This window comes from Polyodon spathula, chromosome 5 (assembly GCF_017654505.1).
Source record: "Polyodon spathula isolate WHYD16114869_AA chromosome 5, ASM1765450v1, whole genome shotgun sequence".
NCBI classification, from domain to species: domain Eukaryota; kingdom Metazoa; phylum Chordata; class Actinopteri; order Acipenseriformes; family Polyodontidae; genus Polyodon; species Polyodon spathula.
The window spans coordinates 9634839-9658515 of record NC_054538.1 but is presented as its reverse complement, the minus strand read 5'-3'; the positions used below and the strand labels follow the sequence as shown (position 1 = coordinate 9658515).

General features: G+C 37.6%; 1 protein-coding gene across 1 annotated transcript in view; it reads left to right on the top strand.

Moving 5' to 3' along the window:
* Positions 1 to 1380, top strand: part of nbas (NBAS subunit of NRZ tethering complex) — a 180330-nt gene extending 178950 nt beyond the window's left edge. Inside the window, exon 52 of the mRNA XM_041249686.1 lies at positions 932 to 1380. Coding sequence (XP_041105620.1) covers positions 932 to 1207 — 276 coding nt within the window. The 3' untranslated portion in view covers positions 1208 to 1380. The remainder of the gene's footprint in view (positions 1 to 931) is intronic.
* Positions 1381 to 23677: the final 22297 nt, after the last annotated feature.

Here is a 23677-nt window from a genome sequence, read left to right as displayed (position 1 = left end):
CAAATGAACTCGTACATGCCCATACTTTGGTGGTATTTATCTATTTCAGCAGTTAAGACATTTTGATATTTATCTGAATGGATATGTTCTCAAACCTAACGAACAACGGAAGCCATAAGATTGGAACTTAAATACAATGCCAGTTTATTTAATGAACTCACAATTCAGTTACATAAATCTTCACAACAATATATAAATATATGGTAATTTGTTTTTGTACAAGCTCAAATTAAAGAGTTCATCACACTGTTAATTGTTATTCAGTTATACGCACCCCCTCCCACCCTTTCACCCTCCCCATTAGCGCAGATAATTGAAGTCCTCTTGCCATTGGTACAAAAGAAGAAACACTAAAATACTGTTTGTTTCTTTCCTATACTGTCCTACATTGGCTTTCTGCTGTTTACACTGTTACCTTACCTTTTACTGCTATTCAGTTAAAATAATATACTGTATATAAAAATATGGATTTCAAAACCTTAAGAAATAAAGTGGAATTGGATTGGTGATAAGTCGTGGTTTTGAACATTAATTAGTTTAAAAGCACATTCAGTCAATAGGGTCTCTGGCGTGATCTCGCCTCTAAAAGGTAGGTCAAACTGACCACGAAACTGTAAAAGCTGGAAAAATTAGAACAGTGTTATGATATACTGTATTTTACAGTTGACTTCCCGTGTGTCTAACAAGTATGTTTGGTCTGATACAGATGTTGAATTTTTACACTTGGACAAACCTAAATTGTTTAAGGACTTATATTTGAAGTTGTGCATCTGCCATCGTATTGAACACACAGTTAAATGAAACAAATAATTGATTTTCTGGTGGAGTAAGAGGTTTGAAATTGTTTTCAGTTAAACCACCTTGATCTACAGATAACGAGAAAGAAAAGGACTTCATATTTACCATTAAGCTATTTTTTTTTCTGTTTAAGGTTGATGAATTGAACTGTGACGCTGAACTTATCTCTCTCCTTCTGGATGCCAAATTAGTTGTGAAATGCGTGGGCACTGCCTTCTACCCCCACCTCATCAACCACCTTCTCATCAGCCACGAGGAGCAAGGCTGGAGTGTGGAAGACATTGCCAAACAGCTGCAGCAAGAGGGATACATGGCTGAAGCAGGGTCACTCATGTTATCCTACAGAGGAACACATCCAGCTCTTACCACGTTTAACACTGCTGTCAATGCTATTAAAAGATGGCTTTAACTAACCCTAATGGAGGTATTTTTTATTTCAGTAGTGCCTCACTATCATGATTATAGACAAATCCAAAGTATAATCATTACCTGGAAAATGCAGCTTTTGATTGACTGTGAAGGAATTAAATGTGTTTTACAGCTATCGGAGTTGTTACAATAAAATATTAATATAGCATTAAACTGTCTTTTAATATTTTAGCATGCAATTCTGTTGGAAGCCATTTAAACCTGTGCATATTTGTAACCGAATGTTAACTAATCTGATTACACATAAACCTACTACTTGATACAAGTAGTTCCACACTTAATTTTAATCAACTACCCTTGAATTGATGTTTATAACATTCTGGGGTTTTTGATTTTTGTCCCTCGTGCTGAAAAATAAGAGTAGAAGAGGCAGCATATTTATCAATCTTGTTCAAAAAATATTGTCATGCATGTCACCTGTGTGTTGCACCTCAATTCTAACCCATTCTTTTGTGAAGCGTTTATTGGGATGTATTTATTAAGAGGAAAAGTTGAGCACTGATTTGTGTGAATTGCAATAAAAATTGACAAACAAATACATGTGGGATTTTTTGTTGATTTATCCCTCATTCATCAAAATCGGAGTAGATCTCTTTTACCTACATGTAAGTGTGACATGCAAATACAAACCGTCTAGTACCCCCTTTATTCAGATTGTGATACTAGGCAACTACAAACGCTGCATTGAAAAAATTATGAAAATTATATAGCCATCTACGCTAGATATTCAAGAGAAAGGACATGTAATTACTGTAATCCGCATGTGTTAAGTGCGCATTCTTTCCTTTTTACATTATTTACTGATTTATTTTAAACATACCTTGTATTGTTCATTATTCTTCATTATTCTTATGCAACAAATTGCCAAATCCTATTATAGTGAAGACCATGATATAACAAACATTTGTCCAGGTCCCATGGGGGTTCATTGTAGACATTAGCCTGTATTCATAATAATAATAATACCTGCCACAGGTGCTAATCAGCTTCCTTTATTCCAGCCAATAATGGCAATAATGCTTCTGGAAAAATCCCAATATAAATTGTGTATGTAACCTACTTGAAACACTAAAGTGCAAATGAGATTTAGTATACCCAGAGCATTCTATGGCAAACCACAGTTTTAATCTCTATTTTCTTTATACTGTACCTGAAATGAGAAATTACTGTCTTTTGCTTAATAGGTGCCAAATTAAATTGCTGATGTGTTTATTGTGCTGATTTGTCGTAATTGGTTTAATGGTATGCAGTGATTTAAGGAACAGCAGGAATCAAAATCATTATACAATTACCAAGTTGACTTTGTCAAAGATTCTTCATAGCCTAGGATGCATCAAATAATGCCCAGAAGGAATTGCACAACATGTACATTGGTGAACAAGGTTCAAAAACCTTAATTTCCCTTAATTTCACATAGAATGCAATAGTCATGTGCCTTTTTTTTTGGTACATTTTTTATTAATCTTTTTCAGCTACAGTAAATTAACCTCAGCTTCAACACTGCATGACAAATATTCCTAAATCACAGTGCAAGGTCCCTGTACAGTAAGCCAACAAGGCCCAGAAAAACCTCAATTTTATATATTTCAATTCCTAAACCCACAAGGAACTGTGCATCCTTATTCCAAGACCAACATTGTAGCTGTTCCCTCCTGTCTTAGCGTACAGCCAATTGGATTGACAAGGGTTATACAAGCAGGACTGCTGGAGTACTATAAGCCACTTGCAGTGTAACACCAAGAAAGGGCTCCTGGATAAGAGCATCTCCTAAGAAATAAAAAGTATGTCCTTTTTTTGCAAATATTCAAAGACACTTTGTCAAGGAAGGGGCTTTAATTATATGGTTTGTAAATCTGTAAAAAAAAAAAAACATTGGTGTCAGACTCCTCAAGTATAAAAGAATTAGGCTGTTAAGCGACTAAAAAAATTAATTGTGATTAATCTTCAGATAAAAACAAATTAATCTCAGTTAATCTTGATAGAATTTTTGCATCCATCTCATTTGATACATTATTATTATTATTATTATTATTATTATTATTATTATTATTATTATTTATTATTATTATTGTTGTTGTTGTTGTTGTTATCCAAAAAACAACCCAACATAAAAGCCCTGTCCCCTTTCAGGTATGAAATGCAACCATTGCCAAATGGGTGTTTACATCCTAAAGACCCAAAACCTGAATATTCTATAACAAAGCTGCTCAACTGCCTGTGATGTGCTCACAGACCTCAGCACCATTTTTCCTTTCAAGAACTGACCAGCAAGGAGGAGCCTATCAAATAAGTACTAGTTGCTTATGACTTCTGACTTATTTTCACTAATTATTGTGTTTTCCATAATTTATGCAACAATTTATTTATGCCGTAATAGATTTTTTAAATTATTATTTATTATGCGTATATTGTGCACTACAGCCTGTTGTTTGTTACGCCCATTGCGGCCTTGTGCCCCATGTGACGCTAGCGGCTTGAGTCGCCCCTTCCCAGGGATCAAGCAACGTAAGTCAGCGCTCTCACCAGACTGCAATAGCTCCAGTTGGAGTTATTTTATTCTCATGTGGGCTTCAGACACAATTACAAGATGGTTTGTTTAATTAAAGTCATTGTTATTAATGCATATTGTATGAGAAATATTTTCTTGCTCATTGTATTTTTCTGTAATTTCAGAGACTAAGCGCAGGCTTGTCTGCAATTCGATCTGCCACACACGTGTAGTGAGAGCAGCTGCTAGGTTCAGCAGCGCTGCGCAGGACAAAGAGGCTGCTTGCAATCCCTCCCACAGCATTACGAGGGCTATTAGCTAATTCTAACAAGCAGGCTTCCATCAGTCTCGTGTGAGTACTCATGTAGTAGTTTTGCCACTAGCTTGCACAGGTGGGCATCCCTGTACAGTGCTATCCATGGTAACTGAGAAATGGTGGACCGGTACCGAGGTTAATGATGGCTCCGTTCCCAACCTGGTACCGTACCATACCGAACAGGGACCAAGGTCAACAACCAGCTCTGTTCTCGACCTGGTATTGTACCATACCGAACAGGGACCGAGGTCAACGACCGGCTCCATTCCTGACCTGGTACCGTACCGAACAGGGACCAAGGTTAATTCACCAGCACCATAACGGTAACGTACTAACCCAGTGCCAAGCCAGTCTTATTCAAGTCTTGAACAACTTTGCATAATGCCTGGGTTGTATCCCTGCAAGACATAGCAGATGCTCTTCCTGCCTGGGGCCAGAGCACGTAAAGGAGGCACTGGTGTACTGCAGCTTCTGCAAGTTTGGTGCACATTTCTCCAAGTGCACACTGGAGAACCGTCTCTCCCGCAGCTCGACAGAGCGCTCTGCCCCATCACCCTCTGTTAAAGAGGGCTGAGTTCTCCTCCCATGGCTCTGTCAAGGGAGAATGGACCACACAGGCTGTTTCCCGGTCTATGGACACCCTATATAGGGTACACGATGTGGAGAAGATGGGCCTGGCCCAATTTCCACCAGTAGAGGCTTCAATTGCCGCACTGGTACAGGCACTTAATTTAGCTCTCCTGTTCAAGGATGATATCTGCCCCAACAAACAGTGCCCGGTCTCGGAGGTGATCCACAAGCATGCCTATTTAGCCAGTGCTTTTGCAGGCATGGTTGGGCAACTTTAATATTATACTGGTACCCTACCAGTCCTATTTGCTGAGGCTCCTCTCTGACAGACAGGCCCTCACCACAACAGCTGGATAAACTGCCTGGTTAATAAGAACCGCTGTATGTCAAAACTGAACAGGTAGAATCCTTGCTGCTCTGGTAGCTGCACGCAGGCAGCTTTGGCTTTCCCCAGACACACGTGCCTGACGGGGATAAAGCACCGCTCTTGGATACCCCTATTACACTAGGGCATACCTTTGGTCCCACAGTGGACAAGATGTTGCATCTCTCTCACAGTACTAGGGAATCCACAAACGAGCTGGTGCATTTGCTTCCCAATCAACCACCCCCAGTGAACAAACCAGCAGCAAACTGGTGCCCTAGGCACCAGCAGCTTCTAAGACCAGCACAGCCGACTGCACCTGCTGCCAGAGGTGGCGTTCAGAACTGGCCTGCAGCTGCTAACTTCAGTCACTGACCTAAAGAACTCAGTGATTGGGTCTTAGGAAGTAGCAGCTCTGCTATAAAAAATGGGCTATTTACATGATAAACCTCCTAGTGTACTTCCTAGTGCCCAAGTGAGATGGTGGTCTCAGACTGATTCTCGGCCTCAAACAGGTCAACCTGTATCTCAACCAAAGGAGGTTCAAAATATTGACAATGCAACAGCTGTTGCAGTGAATCACCAGGTGACTGGTTTACTACAGCCTATTTCTCACATTCGATCTGCATAGAACTATCCTGGCCCCACTGAGACTCAAGGCATCAGAGTACTCAATTATTTTGCTCATTTGTGCCCAGTCTCCAGCACAGGCAGATGCCCACATGGAACTTGTCACTGGCCACCGTTAACAGCTGGACCTTACAGTGAATCATGTGAAGAGCCAACTCATGTCTTATCAGACATCCTCCTATCTAGGAGTGTGCTTGGACTCAAGGTTTATGCTGTCCACTCTGTCGGACGGCAGAATGCAGAGAATAACTATTTTAGGTCAACAGAGCGCTCACAGTAGTGAAGTTCCAGAAACATCTGGGCTTGTTGGCAGCAGCTTCTCGGACCCTATCTTTGGGTCTCCTGCGTAGGTGCTCTGTGGAATGGCAGGGGGGCGCAGGGTGTGGAACCCCCTTGGCAGGGTCTTCACATAAATGTTTTGGAGCTGCAAGTGGTTTAACTAGCCATGCAGCATTTTAGCAGAAGGTTCGAGAGAGACATGTGCTTATCCTTAACAGACAACTCAACAGTGGTGGCTTACATCAGCTACCAGAGTGGCCTCAGTTCACCCAGTTTCCATCACGTGGTCTGCAAGCTTTTGCTCTGGGCACAAGAGAGCCTCCTCTCACTGCGGGCAGTACATGTACTGCCCAGGATGATAAACTGGACGGACGATCTCCTCTTAGAGTGGAGGTGAACCCCAAGGTGGTGAGACTCATTTGGGAGAGGTTCAGGAGAGCAGAGATAGATCTATTAGCCTCCCAGGAATCAAGCCACTGTCCCCTCTGGCTGTCCATAATAGGCAGGGATCTGCTGGTGGTAGATGCCTTGGCCAACCAGTGGCTGAAGCAAATGTTATATGCCATCCCACTGCTCGCCTTGCTCCTTCTGTGTCTGGAGAAAATTAGACAGGACCTGGCCATTGTGCTCCTAGTAGCCCCTTATAAACCCTGATGCAGTTCACTGAGCCATCTGGGTCTGTCCAATAGGGTTACAAAATACCAGAGCAGTGTCCACACGTTTCCAGTACGGGTACAAATGGAATGACTTTAAGAAGAGGTGTCTGCCTCGTAGGTTCGACCCCACTACTTGTCTCATGACAATAATACTGCATTTTGTGCAGGACCTGTTTGATGAGGGGAAATCCCCCTCTATATTAAAGGTCTACCTGGCAGCAATTCGGCTTGCAATGTAAAAATGGTCTCCCCAGGAGCTCAGCTTCAGCTTTTGAAGGGTTCGGTGACTTCAGCTGCCTATGAAGGACATTGTTCCTCTGTGGAGGTTAAATGTGGTGCTGAATGCACTCATGAAGCCTCCATTTGAGCCTTTGCATTCAACAGAGCTGAAATATTTATCACTCAGGCCACTGTTTGCTTGCTGTTACCTTTACAAAGCGGGTGAGCGAGATGCAGCCATTTTCTATAGAGAAAGCCTGCTTAATTTTTACAGAGGCCAGGACAAAGATTGCATTCCATACCAATCCTGCCTTTTGCCAAAGACAATTTCGGCATTCCTTGTCAACCAGTCTTTGGAATGGGAGGCTTCCTTCCACCTCCTTTCCAATCTGACAGGGAGCTGCAGTTCCATATGCTCTGCCCAGTGTGGGCCCTGGCGTAAATGTTGACACGACGAAAAGTTGGAGGCAGCCCAAATATTTTGTCTGCTCTGGAACAAAGTCCCATGGTCAAGCCTTAAATGGTAAAAGACAATCAGCCAACTTACCCCCTCCAGAAAGCTCACTGGTCATTCCTCCAGGGACACGGCAACTTTGTGAGCTTTATTCCAGGGTGTGCCTGTCAAGGAAATTTGCAATGCAGCAGTGTGGACTACTCCCCATATCTTTACAAGGTTCTACAGACTTATGCGGTGGATCCTCAAAACCCTGGTTTTGGAACTAGAGTGTTAACGGTGGCTTCCAAGTCAACCCTTACAACACAAGCATAAGTGTGAGTTTCTCCTCCAATGTTTTAGCCCTAACTACTTGTTACTGGGGTTCCTAACGGTAACACACAAGGCAGCCTCTGCATAGCCTTGTATCATGTCATTCTGCAACATTGCCCTTGCAAATGTGTGGTGGGTTAGACCCCTCCATATGAGTATTTTATGTTTTATGTGGTGTGTTATTGTTTATATGTATGTATGTATGTATGTATTGGTGCACAGGGTGTGGTACTATTAGTAATTAGAGTGTATGTATTTGGACATGGGTGTATAAAGCAGTTCACGTGCAGACTGTGCCGAGGTCAGGTTGAATGATTAGCAATTGATTCCCGGCACAACTGTTGGGTTGGGTGTACAGAGAGGAGGTACAGGAGAAATAAAATAAATTATAAAAGAAAACCAATGCTGCGCGTGCTGGTTCTGCACCATCATGATACTCCTTTTGCGGTTTGTGTTCACTGTTTTGTTGTTTGTTTATTTTGGTCATCGTGCCTTTTGTTTTGAGTGGTTTATTTTGTTTAACTGTTTTGTTTGTTAAGTCTGTGCAGCATTGACATCACTCAATACTGTGTCCTGCATTTCCTGATCTGACGTCACCCTCAAGCCTATCCGTGTCACAGAAGGCTTTGGTCACCCATTAGGTAATGTTTACATTTCATACTTGAAAAGGAAAGATTATCATATCCCTTGTTCCCTCCAAGAGAAATGTAACCATTAACCTTCAAGGTCGCTGTGTCCATGATTGCAGCAGGCTTGAAGGAAAAATGACGCTGTGATCTGTGAGCGCTGTCATTTTATGCACTCTGGCAGGCCGTGACTGTGTCACAGCCACAGCTAAGCACTTTGGTATAGAATATTCAGGTTATGGGTCTTTAGGAGGTAAACACCCACTTTGCAACAGCACTGGTTATAGTATCGTACTTAGCTTGATTCATGGGTTTGCAGCGATCCCGAATTTCTAAAAGAGTACTCTGTCAAAACTGGCAGGTGCAATTTGTTGTAGTGTTATTGTCTGTTGCAGAACAACTACTAGAAAGTATATCTTGAGAAGTGAAAGCATGTTTAGCATGCAGGTAGTACAACAGACTAGATGCACTTCTGTGATACTGGAACTCACTTTGACAGTAGATACAAGTAACCCTCTTTCTATCCAATGAACTGTCAGAAAGTTTTTTTTTTTTAAATAAACCTCCCATTCACAAGGCCTACATTTTGAGTGCTTTGCTACGTAATGTGGTTCCGTGACTAATTTAATATTCAAACGATGACTACGCTCACTTTAAAAAAATTAATCTCCCAAAAAGTTAACACGTTAATTGCATAAGTTAACTGCAATTAATTGACAGCCCTAAAAAGAATATTCATTTTTTAAATAATTCTACCATTGACAATAGGTACTGTACAGTATTCCACAATTGTACTGCCAGCATTTCGTTTCATTTATAAGATGTATAGATTTTTTTATACAAACTTTAGATCATCAATGCAGTAAAATTAGAGAGACAGCATCTTTTTAGCTAAAATATACATATCAATCAATAATTATTTTATGTAGCACCTTTCATAGTGGACCACCATCACAAAGTGCTTTGCAAGATGCAGTAACAACATAGAAAACCCATAATTCTTTAAATACAGAGAAATGCATAATACATGATAGTAACATAATATGTGAAATAGTAGCAGTAACACAGCAGCTAATAGCAGATATCAGGCTTAAAGAGCATGGAATGCAAAAAACAACATAGACAAATGTTTTGTTTAAATACTCAGTCAGTTCATTCTATGGTGGACCTATTCATCACTAGATGAATGTTTGCACTTTGTTCTAGTGTACAATCTAATCTTGTTCTAATGTACAAAAAGATTTAGAAGTGAGTAGTTTTTCGAGATTTACAATGATACTGTAAATACAGTATCATTGTAAATCTCAAAAAACTACTCGCTTCTAAATCTTTTGTAGTCATCTTTGTATTACTTTAGTATAAATGCATGTTAATTTGGATTCATATGTTGTTTTTTTCTGACTTTATGTGACGAAAAAACACACATTTGCCCATTTTCCCATTGGAAATAGTGATATTTTGAAATATCACTGTCCTGGTCACAAAAGCAAACTTTGTGGGGAATAATAGCCATTTTCTATACTTTTGAGGCATAAGCAATTAGGAAATAACACTTACTACCCAGGAACAAAAATTGTGTTACATAGTGCTATCTAACTTGGAAAGATAATCTTTCAAAATACCGGGCTGCGTTGTTTTTAACAACTGTATGGGTATTGCTCTATTATCTATTTATTAGTGCTGCGATATGTTTTATTCATTGTTTTGTTATGATTTATCTCTACCAATTTAAGGCAAATATATTTTTATAACTTTCAATTAGATATTTTTTTAACTGCATTTGATCTCCCTGAAACCTACTGTAATTGGCAACTGTATGTTTTACAGTAACAGTAATGAACTAAGTGACCTTGCTAATTGCTGCACAGGTATTGTGCTTTGATATTTGCAGCATCAATTTGCAGAGACAAAGCAATGCATGCTATATTAAAATGTAAGGTAGGAAATATATATATATATATATATATACAGTGGCTTGCGAAAGTATTGACCCCCCCTTGGCATTTTTCCTATTTTGTTGCCTTACAACCTGGAATTAAAATGGATTTTTATTTGGATTTCATGTAATGGACATACACAAAATAGTCCAAATTGTTGAAGTGAAATGAAAAAAATAACTTGTTTAAAAAAATTCTAAAAAATAAATAACGGAAAATTGGTGTGTGTATATGTATTCACCCCCTTTGCTATTAAGCCTCTAAATAAGATCTGGTGCAACCAATTACCTTCAGAAGTCACATAATTAGTTACATAAAGTCCACCTGTGTACAATCTAAGTGTCACATGATCTGTCACATGATCTCAGTATATATACACCTGTTCTGAAAGGCCCCAGAGTCTGCAACACCACTAAGCAAGGGGCACCACCAAGCAAGCGGCACCATGAAGACCAAGGAGCTCTCCAAACAGGTCAGGGACAAAGTTGTGGAGAGGTACAGATCAGGGTTGGGTTATAAAAAAATATCCGAAACTTTGAACATCCCACGGAGCACCACTAAAGCCATTATTAAAAAATGGAAAAAATATGGCACTACAACAAACCTGGCAAGAGAGGGCCACCCACCAAAACTCACGGACCAGGCAAGGAGGGCATTAATCAGAGAGGCAACAAAGAGACCAAAGATAACCCTGAAGGAGCTGCAAAGCTCCACAGCGGAGATTGGAGTATCTGTCCATAGGACCACTTTAAGCCGTACACTCCACAGAGCTGGGCTTTACGGAAGAGTGGCCAGAAAAAAGCCATTGCTTAAAGAAAAAAATAAGCAAACACGTTTGGTGTTCGCCAAAAGGCATGTGGGAGACTCCCCAAACATATGGAAGAAGGGACTCTGGTCAGATGGGACTAAAATTTAACTTTTTGGCCATCAAGGAAAATGCTATGTCTGGCGCAAACCCAACACCTCTCATCACCCCGAGAACACCATCCCCACAGTGAAGCATGGTGGTGGCAGCATCATGCTGTGGGGATGTTTTTCATCGGCAGGGACTGGGAAACTGGTCAGAATTGAAGGAATGATGGATGGCGCTAAATACAGGGAAATTCTTGAGGGAAACCTGTTTCAGTCTTCCAGAGATTTGAGACTGGGACGGAGGTTCACCTTCCAGCAGGACAATGACCCTAAGCATACTGCTAAAGCAACACTCGAGTGGTTTAAGGTGAAACATTTAAATGTCTTGGAATGGCCTAGTCAAAGCCCAGACCTCAATCCAATTGAGAATTTGTGGTATGACTTAAAGATTGCTGTACACCAGTGGAACCCATCCAACTTGAAGGAGCTGGAGCAGTTTTGCCTTGAAGAATGGACAAAAATCCCAGTGGCTAGATGTGCCAAGCTTATAGATACATACCCCAAGAGACTTGCAGCTGTAATTGCTGCAAAAGGTGGCTCTACAAAGTATTGACTTTGGGGGGGTGAATACTTATGCACGCTCAAGTTTTCTGTTTTTTTGTCTTATTTCTTGTTTGTTTCACAATAAAAAATATTTTGCATCTTCAAAGTGGTAGGCATGTTGTGTAAATCAAATGATACAAACCCCCAAAAAATCAATTTTAATTCCAGGTTGTAAGGCAACAAAATAGGAAAAATGCCAAGGGGAGTCAATACTTTCGCAAGCCACTGTATATATATATATATATATATATATATATATATATATATATATATATATATATATATATATATATATATATATATAATTTGTATTTACTGTAGCTGATAACTGACTGAGGACAAGACATAACTTCAGAATGTTCGATATCTCTCTACTCTGACAATCACAGTATACAAAAAGCGGTGAACATCAGCTTCAATATGAATGTTAATGTTTTCTATCAATAACCAGAATTTGGGGGAACTCATGAAAGAGATAAGCATAAGATTATATGACTATAATGCATATATTTTTAGTTTTTGTCTGTAAGCAGTGTGATCTGGGAGTTTATGTAAGAGATAAACAACTATAAGTGTTGAATTGATTAGGAATGAGAGACTCTGGATTCTTTTCTTTCTGACTCAGTAGTTTGAGTTGTTTATGCAACTTAAAACGTTTCTTCCTAATTGATACTTGTTTGATAATAAGATTCAAGTGATTGTTAATTTGGTAATTGGATTTGGTTTTAGCTCTGTTATGCTAAGTTCAAACCCACCTATGCTCGCTCACTTTAATGCAAGTCTGGTCCGTTTGCACTCAGGAGAGAAAAAACAAAACCCCCCCTAACCAAGTTAGTAGAGGAAATTAAACCTCTGGGAATCCATGGCTAAACGGACCACCCTTCCTCCAGGTGGCTATCTAAAGGTCTTATTATGATCACAGAGAGGGTTATACAGTATTGTTCTTGACAGCTTCCAGTCTATTTTTGAAGGATTCGATAGTCTCTGCTTCAACAACTCTGTCCAGCAGCCTGTTCCAAAGGTTCACAACCCTTTCTGTGAAAAGGCTCCTTCTCCCTCGGTTCTGAAAATGCCCTTCTTCAGCTTCCAACTGTGACCCCTGGTTCTGTTCTCTGTGACCTGTGAAAAATAATTCTCAGCAGCTACTTTGTTAAACCCCTTGACAATTTCAAATACCTCCATTATGTCGCCTCTGGCTCTCCTTTCTAGGCTCTACAGATTCAGCTCTTTCAATCTGTCTTCATATGACATGCCCTTCAATCCTGGAATTAATTGTGTTGCTCTACTCAGTACTCTCTCCAATGACTCAATGTCTTTCTTATGATATGGGAACCAGAACTGTACACAATATTGTAGGTGTGGTCATACTAGTGCATTGTATAATTTTAATATAACTTGTCTAGAAGAATTCAACTGTCTTGGCTTATAACCTAGCATTCTGTTTGCCTTTTTATAGCTTCTTCACACTGTCTAGTTGGCTTAAGAGATGCATTCACTACTTCCCCAAGTCCTTTTCATACATAACCTCCTCTATTTCGTTACTATTCATGCTCTACTTATGGGAATGCAGTCATGAGTTCCTCAGTTTGAGTTTGAAATTTACAAGTGATGATAAAATTGCTGTTGTTCCTGAACCTGTCCAGAAGAAATGTAAATTAAAAATTAGAAGGGTTTATGTGGAAGTGAATTTGTAATTCTGAAAACTTTTTTTCGTGATGTCAATGTATAATTGTATTTTTTTTTAACAATATAAAATGCTAAACTAAAATTGCAAATCATTTTCTAATTGTTGCTGTACATTTGAAATGTAATATTATAATTAAGTAATTGTTGAAATGATTGTTGCGTAATAAAAAGGTATTTGCTTTTTCTGTTGAATTATTCTGACTGTAATTTTGTTGACGAATCATCAGTTTTCCGTGGACTCATGACACAAACTGTGGATTCGTTAATCAACAATATATTTGCCCCGCACTCCCCTTCTCTTCACAGCCTCATCGTCATTTTTAGTTAGTTAGAATTAATAAATCAAAAGATTAATTGTGTCTGGAAATCTTACATTCAACGTGCAAAACCAACAAGTGTGCAGTTAATCAAAAACAAAACTTCTCAAGGCTGTGTTAAAATCCACATCAAGGGGCCAATCCATTAGTGTAAAGCTTTAAATTACACTGTACAGCACTGCATTTTCAAAGCGACTTCTACAATAATAACAATTGTTGTGTCTTAATGGTAAGTTTTTTTTTTTTTTTTTATCTTTTTCAATAATTCAATTATTTGACTATTCAATAAACCCTCCCTCGGCCATATGTCCCTTTCAATTTCTTTTCTCTTGTTTGGTGCCTTATTCATTTGGAATACAATTATTTTAAATTATTATCATGTGTATTCTAATCTAATACAGAAAAGGGTTATGTGGAGAATCGTAAGGTCTCTGAAGTGTTTTGAGACTCTTCCTGCACCCAAAGTACTAGTATATTGTGTGTAAACACAATACAAAAATGGCTACAAAAGATTTAGAAGTGAGTAGTTTTTCGAGATTTACGATTATACTGTAAATTTAATCTTTTGTAGTTATTTTTGTATTGCTTTAGTATAAATACATGTTAATTTGGATTCATATGTTGTTTTTTTCTGACGTTATGTGAACGAAAAGACAAATTCGCCCGTTTTCTCATTATAAGTAGTGATATTTTGAAATTTACCTGTCCTGGTCACAAAAGCAAAGTTTGTGGGGAATAATAGCCATTTTCTATACTTTTGAGGCATAAGCAATTAGGAAATAACACTTACTACCCAGGAACAAAAAAAAAAAAAAATTGGTTACACAGTGTTATCATTACATGAATAGTTTGTACGGACACTGAAGAAAATGAATGATTGCCTAAAACTCATATACAGCATTCATGCTTTTGCATTTAAAGTTCCACTTTCTTATTTTTCTTTTCAGTAATTTATTTGAATAGCATTAACATTGCTGCGAAACAAACACAAATGATTTATTCAGTAGTGTTTCACAATATTAGTACTGTTTTTTTTTTTTTTTTATTAGAACCCATTAGAAAAATTATAATAAGGATATTATAAGAAGTTCTCTGTATATGGCGTACCTGTATTTTTTTAAATATATACATTCATTAAACAAGTATGTGATGGTGTATTGCTTTGAAGTCAAACACAATTCTATGAAAAAGAAAATGTAAATGCTTGTAAAAAATAAATGCAAGGTTTATTTCATAGACTAGTTAAAAAGTTCCCAATGAAGAGAACTGCTTTCCTTGGCAGATCCTTGTGCTTATAACAAGTGCAGGAAGAAATAAGAATGGAACTTTGTTTTACAGTGACCATAGTAATCAAGCAGCTGCGCAATTATTGTACTAGTTCTTACATGCATAAGCCACATAGATGTTATCAAAGTACTTGATGAAAAACATTTCTAATCCATGACTGACCCAGAAAGAAAGTGCTGTGTATTTCATGGGAGTTATTTTCAAGTTCTTTTCAAGTGCTGTGGTAAAGGTACCTGTAATACATTGAACATTGTTCTAATTACAGTGTCTGGGGGAAGAAAAAAAGATATAACTCCCTCTCAATACATCAGACCATACAATTGTACAACAGAGAGTCAGTCTGCTTTTGAGCCTACTATCTTTGGAATGGTAACCTATTAGTAGTGTGGGAGAATACATGTTTAAATACTCAGTAAAGATAATGAATTAATATGTGTAATGGGTTTTTTGGGTTTTTTTTTTTCTCCCAGCCAAGTTCCAGATCACATAGATACTAATTGACAATAAAACGGAAAAGAAAATTAGCATCAGTATAGCAAAAGTCATTATAGCAACCTCAGCAAGCAATAATATTCAGATATCTCAGTTTCAGTGTAAATATCAATTGCATGTAAAAGCTAGCATTATTAATTGTTAAAATTAAACATGCAAGCAGGATAACAGTTTGAGGAGATATGAGTAAGTAAATATTTCAAATAAAACCCTGATGAATTCTAAATAGGATATTCCGAAATTGTACTTAATTCTTTATCAATCGGTTGTTAAAAAAAAAAAAAAGCTATATCTATCATTCATTTAGAAGTCTCAGCTACACAAAAAGTTCATTTTGTTGTAATGACAACAAGAGCGTTGTGCCAGTCAACTTGAGTTATTTTGCTGATGAGAGGTACTTGTCAGTATTGTTTTCTAGCTTGTTTTTGTGCCAATCTTTTTTTTTGTAATTTAGCCATGGCATGTCAATATAGTAGGTTCATTTAGAGGTTTAAGAATGCTATGGTTTCAGTCCTTTAACTGTAAAAAAGTGGAGCACATTTCTCATGAAAATGCGAATGCAGTAGATTCCTGTTAATTGCATTTCCCATGTGCCTAACAGTTGTATGCATTTAAGCAGAATATGCAATTATAAGGAACAGTTGTATGCAATGATCAGGTATACAATTAAATGTATTAGCCTAGTATATTATTAATAATTGCATACTCTGGCTAATTGCATACAACTTTTGACATTAAATGTGTTCTGCACACACTAGTTTTCCAGTTGAGCTAGTTGCAGAAGATGTTAGTAGTCGTCAACTGTAATCTATTCCATGTAGAACATTGATTGCTGGCATGCAAACTCTGTTGTAATTCTTTTAATTCCCGCCCTTAGAAAATATAATTGTAATTACCATTGATAATCAATGTTATAAATTATGTTGGATGCCAGTGGTGCAGCAAAAAAGAAAAGAGTGTAAGTGATTTCCAATGGCTCATCATCAAAATAGCATTTTACTCCTTAGGGATTCATTATAGTTCATTAGATCTTTCACTTCTAATGGCTGTTGTTTGACATATGGCTGAATATACTTTTTGATAAATATTTAGATTAACTTCATCCTGCAATACTAGTATTGTAAACAGATATATTGAGGCTTTAATCTATGCACTCTTTTGAATGGTGAGAAATGTGTCTAGCTATAAAATAGGGGTGCTAATAATTCACTTCTTAAATAATTCAAGATGTAGAATCATCATGCCTGAAATCACATACTTCCTATCTCTATTACTGATTCAGTATTCATCACATTGGTTGTATATAATTAACTACAACATAAATCTTCTTATTTTAGCCTGGATAAATCATTTATTTTGGCACAAGCAAAGACCCATTAAAAAGTTTAATAAAATTCTGAAAACTCTACCATTAATTCTACTATATCAGTTTAACTCATAGTGTGCATCGGCATGAATATTCCAATAATGCTTTAGCACAGCGATCAAATATGTTCAGTGGTATCATCATATTAGAGGTAGTTTTACATAGCTAATTGTTTCATATATGAATATTTTAATACCACTTTAAATATTTAATCAATGTTCCTTGACACTGTGAGTCTCATTTTTATTTTCTTTGTCGTTATTTAATCTACACTAATCTGGAGGTCATGGATGTATGGGGGTGTAATTTGAAACAGATTCCTCATTACTTGGCAAATACGACAATTTAGCAGGGGTAGAACATATAACTCTTTGTAATGCTTTTTAAAGTGCTCTGGAAAACATTGCTTAATCTTGATATAAAAAAAGTATGTAGTTCTGAATAAATAAGCAATCGCTTTCACCTAAACCATTGGTATTTATTAAACTATTCGGGGCTTTAAATTCTTCCTTTCAGCTCTGATGAGATTTACATTTTACACTTTTCACCCCTATCACATCTTAATTAAAACTGCTTTTAAATAACACCAAAATGATATTAAGCAATTATTCCAGAGTAACAACTGCCTGATATACTGAGTTAATTTTTCAAAGGATTGGAACAGGGGGAAATGTATGCTGGTGATTTCAATTCAGTTCCTTGTGATTAATATCTGGACACTGTATTTTAGATGGTTGCAATAGGCAACGCTGACTTTCTTATATTTGTTTTGTTACTAATTTGGATGCTGTGTCTCCATAATACCCTAGTGGCTATGATGGTAACTAGACATTCAATTTATGCCAAAGAAATGGGAAAAAAAGGTTTTGCTTATTCAACTCAGAGAAAAGGAAGAAAAGATGTCCCTCTTTTTTGAATGCATAGTTTTGGTGTTAATGTGTTTTTATCTGTAAAGAACGATAATTAGAATGGAAACAATTGGGATTGTTTTGGTGTTACCTGATTATTGTAACTTGGCAGTAATAATTACCGTGACTCTCAGTTTGGAAATTTGGCCCAAACCGAATAAACAAAATATAGCATTATCTGATCACAAGTTTCCTAGGTTACAGCTGCCACTTCTAAAACTAGCAATACTTACACGACTAGCACTACTGCCACCTACACTGAAAGAGTAGCACAGGGAAACCAGGTCTTGGAAAATTGATCAGTGGATGAATATACTATTGATGGGATTAAACACTTAAATTGATATGCTTTCCTTACACAGCACAAAAAAATAACAAGGAAGCCTGGAAGTATGTTATAGTAGAAACTATCAAGGGTTTTTTTAAACACCATTGGGACTATATATGCAGCAGGGACTGAAGCTGGTTTGGTCATGCATTAAAGACACGTAGCTTAGTAGTGTTTAGTGCCTGAAGGAAAGAGATGAGAGGGAAGACAAAAGTTGCTGAACTGTGTGACAGCTTAGACTGCAATGTCATTAAATGAACAAAAGAACAGCAGGTGATAGCAACATGGAAAGAGAGATAAAAGAGGAAACCACCAATGGACCTGAAAAATGCTCATACTGCATATCCCAAAGATATTTCTCATTTATACTGTACTGTAGATACGGTATGGCACTGTGTTGTTCTGAAACCTGCCGCCTTCATATTTGAGCTCTAGAAAGCATGGGATCCTCAAGTATAGGTAATATGTGACAAGTGTTTTGACTTTTTTAAGGTTCTAGATTTTAATTTTAAAAAGTCTGTTCTGGCTATACCTGCTATGAGTCTAAAGAGTTGGTTCTAAAAGTACAATTCTTAAAGGGAAAACACTGCTCGCAGAGAAAAATAAATATTTAAACGAAAGAAAGCCACAAACACAAAATAATAACTAAACCTAGGACAGGCTGGGCAATCGCCTTCATTGATCTTACACGTTCCTTGCTTTTAAATATCTCTCTCCTCTCGCTCTCCCGTTCCTCCTCCAAACTCCCACTCAGAACGTGGAGATCTGCAGGCTTTTTATACCGTGACCGAGGGGTTTAATTAGCTAATTATTATTCTATTACCCCTCGGCCACAATCTGCACAAGTTTATTAATTACTCCTGGCAGAGGACGAGCTACTCCTCGCCTCTGCCAGAACACGTCTAAAAAATAAAAACAAAACAATAACAAACCAAACCATACATAAATACAATAAATCCTAAAACAAACAAATACAACATAGCACAGGGGCGGAGGGGGGAGACCCTGTTCTAAAAATAAATAAACAATACCTTTAAGCAGCAGGGCTTTGCCCCGCCCACTTTTCATGTGCAGGGCTTTATACTGCCCAGCTACAGGGCCATATAAGATAGATTATAAATGTACAACATATTCATTTGTAATCGCAAGTAAAATATCTGAAATGCATGCTTGCCAAGCTAGCTGTATGTTTTGACTGCTGTGCTGAAGGTACCTAGCATGCTGTGCTCTCTTAATGCAGGCAGAATGACATTGCTCTTTAAAACCATCAGCAACAAGATGTTTTGATTTGAATGATACTTTCCATTTAAATGCAGAAGAGAAGTACAATCGAAAGAGCTCACAGTGGACCCAAAATAGCAACATCAGTGCTGCTGCTGAGATTCTACATTATACAGTGTTTAAGGGGAAAGCTGAACATGCATAAAACTGCACAGACAAGCGTACTGTTTCACAGCTCAGAACCTTTTCACCTATAGTGGAGGTAAAGAAGAGGTCTTTCCATTATTAAGAATCTAAACTGCTGTGATGGAAGTTACCAAGCTGTGTTAGGAAAGTGCACACAATACAAGGAGTTTCTCTCTAGGCACTGAGCCCACAAGGATGTACCCTGTCCCATTTAGTAGAGTTTTTCATGCAAAACTGCCTTTACACAGTGGTATGCACATGAAAAGAACATGTGGGTGTAGACATAAGACAGTGTGTTGATAACAATGCAGTATGAAACTTAAATATCATATCCATTTCAACATTTGCTTGAACATGTTAACAATTATTTTGTTGGCTACCAACTGTATTTAGTAGTTGTTTGTGTGGCCAGTAGTTCATTTTACTAGCTGCACGTGGGGTTTAGGCTGGAGTTTCCCAAGACGGATGCATTTAATTTGTACCTCTTTTGGTTGAGTACTACTGTACCATGATAGCAACGTCAGGCTTTCATATCATTGATTCATATCCACAGAACAGACAAATCGCTTTCCATAAAAATTAAATTTGTCTATTGCACTTATATATACATAATTGGGATGTTTTACATACATATACAATACGCATTTTCACATTGGCAGTACCTTAATTCAGCCCCCCTGCCATAAACTATATTGATAACAGTTAGTGAAGAGCTGCATCTGGCTTGACCATTGGAATAGAAGGTATAATTAATACCTTTAATTACAATTTTATTGTGCATAGCTATAATGTACTTCATATGTAAATCTTGTTTACATGATATATGTAATTACACAATTGTATCAAAAAAAGGGTTATGGTTATAACGTGCAAAAAGATTTACACATTAAGTGCACTGTAACTATACATATATGACATTGTAATTATGTGTAAGTACACTCACTAAGTGTATTTACTAAGTAACTACTATGTAAGCACACATTACTTAGAGACATTTAGTTGTAAAGCTATACAGTATAATTCTGTTTGAGTGTTTTGGTGCTACTATAATAAGATGGCAGGTGAATTGTTCATGTTTAGGAAATGTGTGTAAACCTCCAGGTGTAAAGGTAAAGTGTAAAGGACATTTCAATATTATGGTGAGCGGTTTCTTTTACAATGTTGTATTATTAGATAAGTAATATTGGGACTGCTTTTCAAGGGGATTGTATCAATGTTATACGTTGGTTATGGGCTTGCCAGCGCTGTGCAACTTCCACAGCCATCCATAAACTGCTAAATCACAAATCTGTTCACAAGCAAGTTGATGGGTAAACTGCATAAGGGGTTGCAAGATGATATTAAGGCTCTGCTCATCTTTATGGGCTATAACACTGAAGTAAAGGTTTAAAAACCATGACACAATTTAAAACACTGGTAATATAAAAGCTTTTTGTCAATTTACCATTTTTATAGCAATCAAGGGCATGTTATTCCCTTATAGGAATGCATTGCTTTGAATGTGTTGCCTCAAAACAATCTAATTGAAAAAAACAACACTGTCTAGTTCGAAGTATAATTTGTCCACTATTTTAATTGGCTTTCTCAGGGCAGAGACAATTTGATTTGTCAAACTTCATCTGTATCCCACTGCTGCACCTAATACAATGATTCAGGGGTTCTTACAACTACCACTACTCTCTAAAGCTAAATGTTCTCGGTATAGCTACTGTAGGCAGCTTTATCAGTTTTTAGATAGGAAAACATGTCTAGGTATTTTAGCAAGCTTTGACTGATATAATGGTATTAGTAAAATACAATTTCTACAGCATCTAATAAACACAGACCTGTTAATTTAGGGCCTTCATTTTCAAATAAGGTTTCAAAGAAAGCATGCATCTTTAAACCCTGTGTAAATTTAGGGCCTTCATTTTCAAAATAGGTTTCTCTTACCTACAAGCAATGTATCTTTCCTTGTGTGATATAAACTGGAAACACAATATCCTGATCCAACTGTGTTTAGCTTTAATAGTGTAATTATATATATATATATATATATATATATATATATATATATATATATATATATATATATATATATATATATATATATATATATATGGTTTTCTGTGTTTATTCATTATATTTAGGGCTTCTGATTTTCGATTTTAACCGATAAAACCAGATAAAACACCCTCGATACAAAAAAAAAAAAAAAGAAATCGGTTGGGCAATGTCCCGCCTCCCTGACTTGTATCTATCATTGATTCGTTCTGAGTATTTTAAACCAGATCCAACTACTGAGTGGCAGCAAATTCGAGATTTCTACTGGAGACTGAGCCTACGAGATTTAAAACGAGATTACAATCAGGAATGGAGGCTTGTTAGCAAGCTTTAAAGCTGTATTACAGTTAAGATTAGGAGGACTTGTTTTTAGGACAGAATTGTGGCAAAATGTACAAAAATGCCTACACACAAAAACCCCAGAAGAATGTGCCCATGACCATAGTGTGCAAGTACAAAAAAAACACTCCAGCCTTTTGGAAAGTAACCGAAAATACTAATTTCATACAGTACATCAAAAATGAAAGCCCCCCCCTCAAAAAAAGAGATTTACATATAACTCAAAATCAGCTAATAATAATCACCATTTCCACTGTTCCACACATAAATGAGGCTTAAGACATACATCACACGTGCCCAAATTTAAAACAGGAATATGTCCCTCTCTAATGTGCATACACTAGTCACTGCTATATCTGGAAGGAGGTACCCTTCCCCAGGCCCCAATTGTTCTACTAAAGCTTAATATTCCATGCCTTTCCTCACTTGGTAGTTAGTAGCTGGGACCATTTGTACTGTATTTGCTTGAACCTTTACTGGGACTGGAGAAAACACCTTAGCAAATGAAATGGACCCCGTATCAAGAAGGTAGACAATTTGTACTCCCCCATTATGATACAAACTGCTGGGCTTTGTCCGACTAGCCGGTTATACAATTCGTCTTGATCCTCAACTACATTGGCTGAGCCTAGCTGGTCTCCTCCTATTGCTTGGCTCCTTACAACAGGGGGGAATAGTTTCCCACCCCCAGCCCTGCGGTCGGAGCACTATTAGAAATACTTAGGGTGGGCTGTGGGATGTCCCTGAACTGGCCAGAATTAATTGCTTGCTTCTGACAATTTTGAGCAATGTGCCCAGCTTCTCAACATTTAACCCTTTGCGCTCCTATGTCAGACCAGGTCCGACATTACAATTTTCCCTTTCCAGTCCGAAGTCAAAAAGACGTAAAGTACAGGTCTCTAGTCATTTTCTCTCCGGAAAAAGCAGAGAAAACCTTTCAATGGCCGAGTGAGACTGATAGTACCTGAATGAAGCCGGAAAAAAGGGCGTATCTGATAGCCCCATGCACTACAGAGATAACACAGACATAAACAAAGGAGATAGCTGCTTCTAAACTTTTTGAGATGTTACTAACAAAATAATGACTTGGATTGCATTATTGAGGAGTTTGGTGATAAACGAGTGATCAGGAGGCAGAACTAGAGTTGAGAGGTGAAGAAAGATAAATAAAGAAATAACAATTGCTATGTGTTCTAGTTTTAGACTAGCACGATACCTGTTTGTTTCCATGTTCTGTCTGTTTGTTTTGGCCATCATTTTGTTCAGTATTTTGTTTTGTTCAGTCTTTATTTTATAATATACTGATGCAACAGCGCACTTCCTGGTCTGACATCACCCGCAAGCCATCTTGCCACAGGCAAGTGGAGCTGTTCTTCTAAAGTGAGCTGCTGACTTGGCCTCTGTTGTAACTCTGAAACTTGTTTTGCAATTCCTTTTAATTGCTCTTGCTGGGCTTTTACAGTTTTCAACAACTCAGCTAAAGCTGATCTCTTCTACTCTCTGCGGATACTGCATTGCAATCTATATATTATAACTCAGTCATAAACTTTAGAGATAGCCCTCTCAGTAAGATTTCCTCTTCAGATCACTGAATAGCTTCTGCTCGCAGCTCTAGAAAACTGATGGTTGAGTTCTGCCTTATGATTTGCTTTAATTCACGGTGCAAAATATTTTACAAAATACATTTTCAGAAAACTGTTCCCTCAGTACAGCATCTTTATCTGAAATTCCCTCAGGTTTGCACCGAATAACCTCTTCCAAGAGAGCCATTAAAGCATGGGAATTTTCCCTTAACGATTCACTCTCTAACTGTCTACGATCAAAAAATTGTTTTAACAAGTGATTGTGCACACCCATAAACATCCTGCAGTATTTTTAATACATGAGTAGGATTCTTTCGTTCCTCTGAAGTACGATATTTGATCACATCGCGTGCTTCCCCATCCAAATGCTCATAAATAAAACATGCCT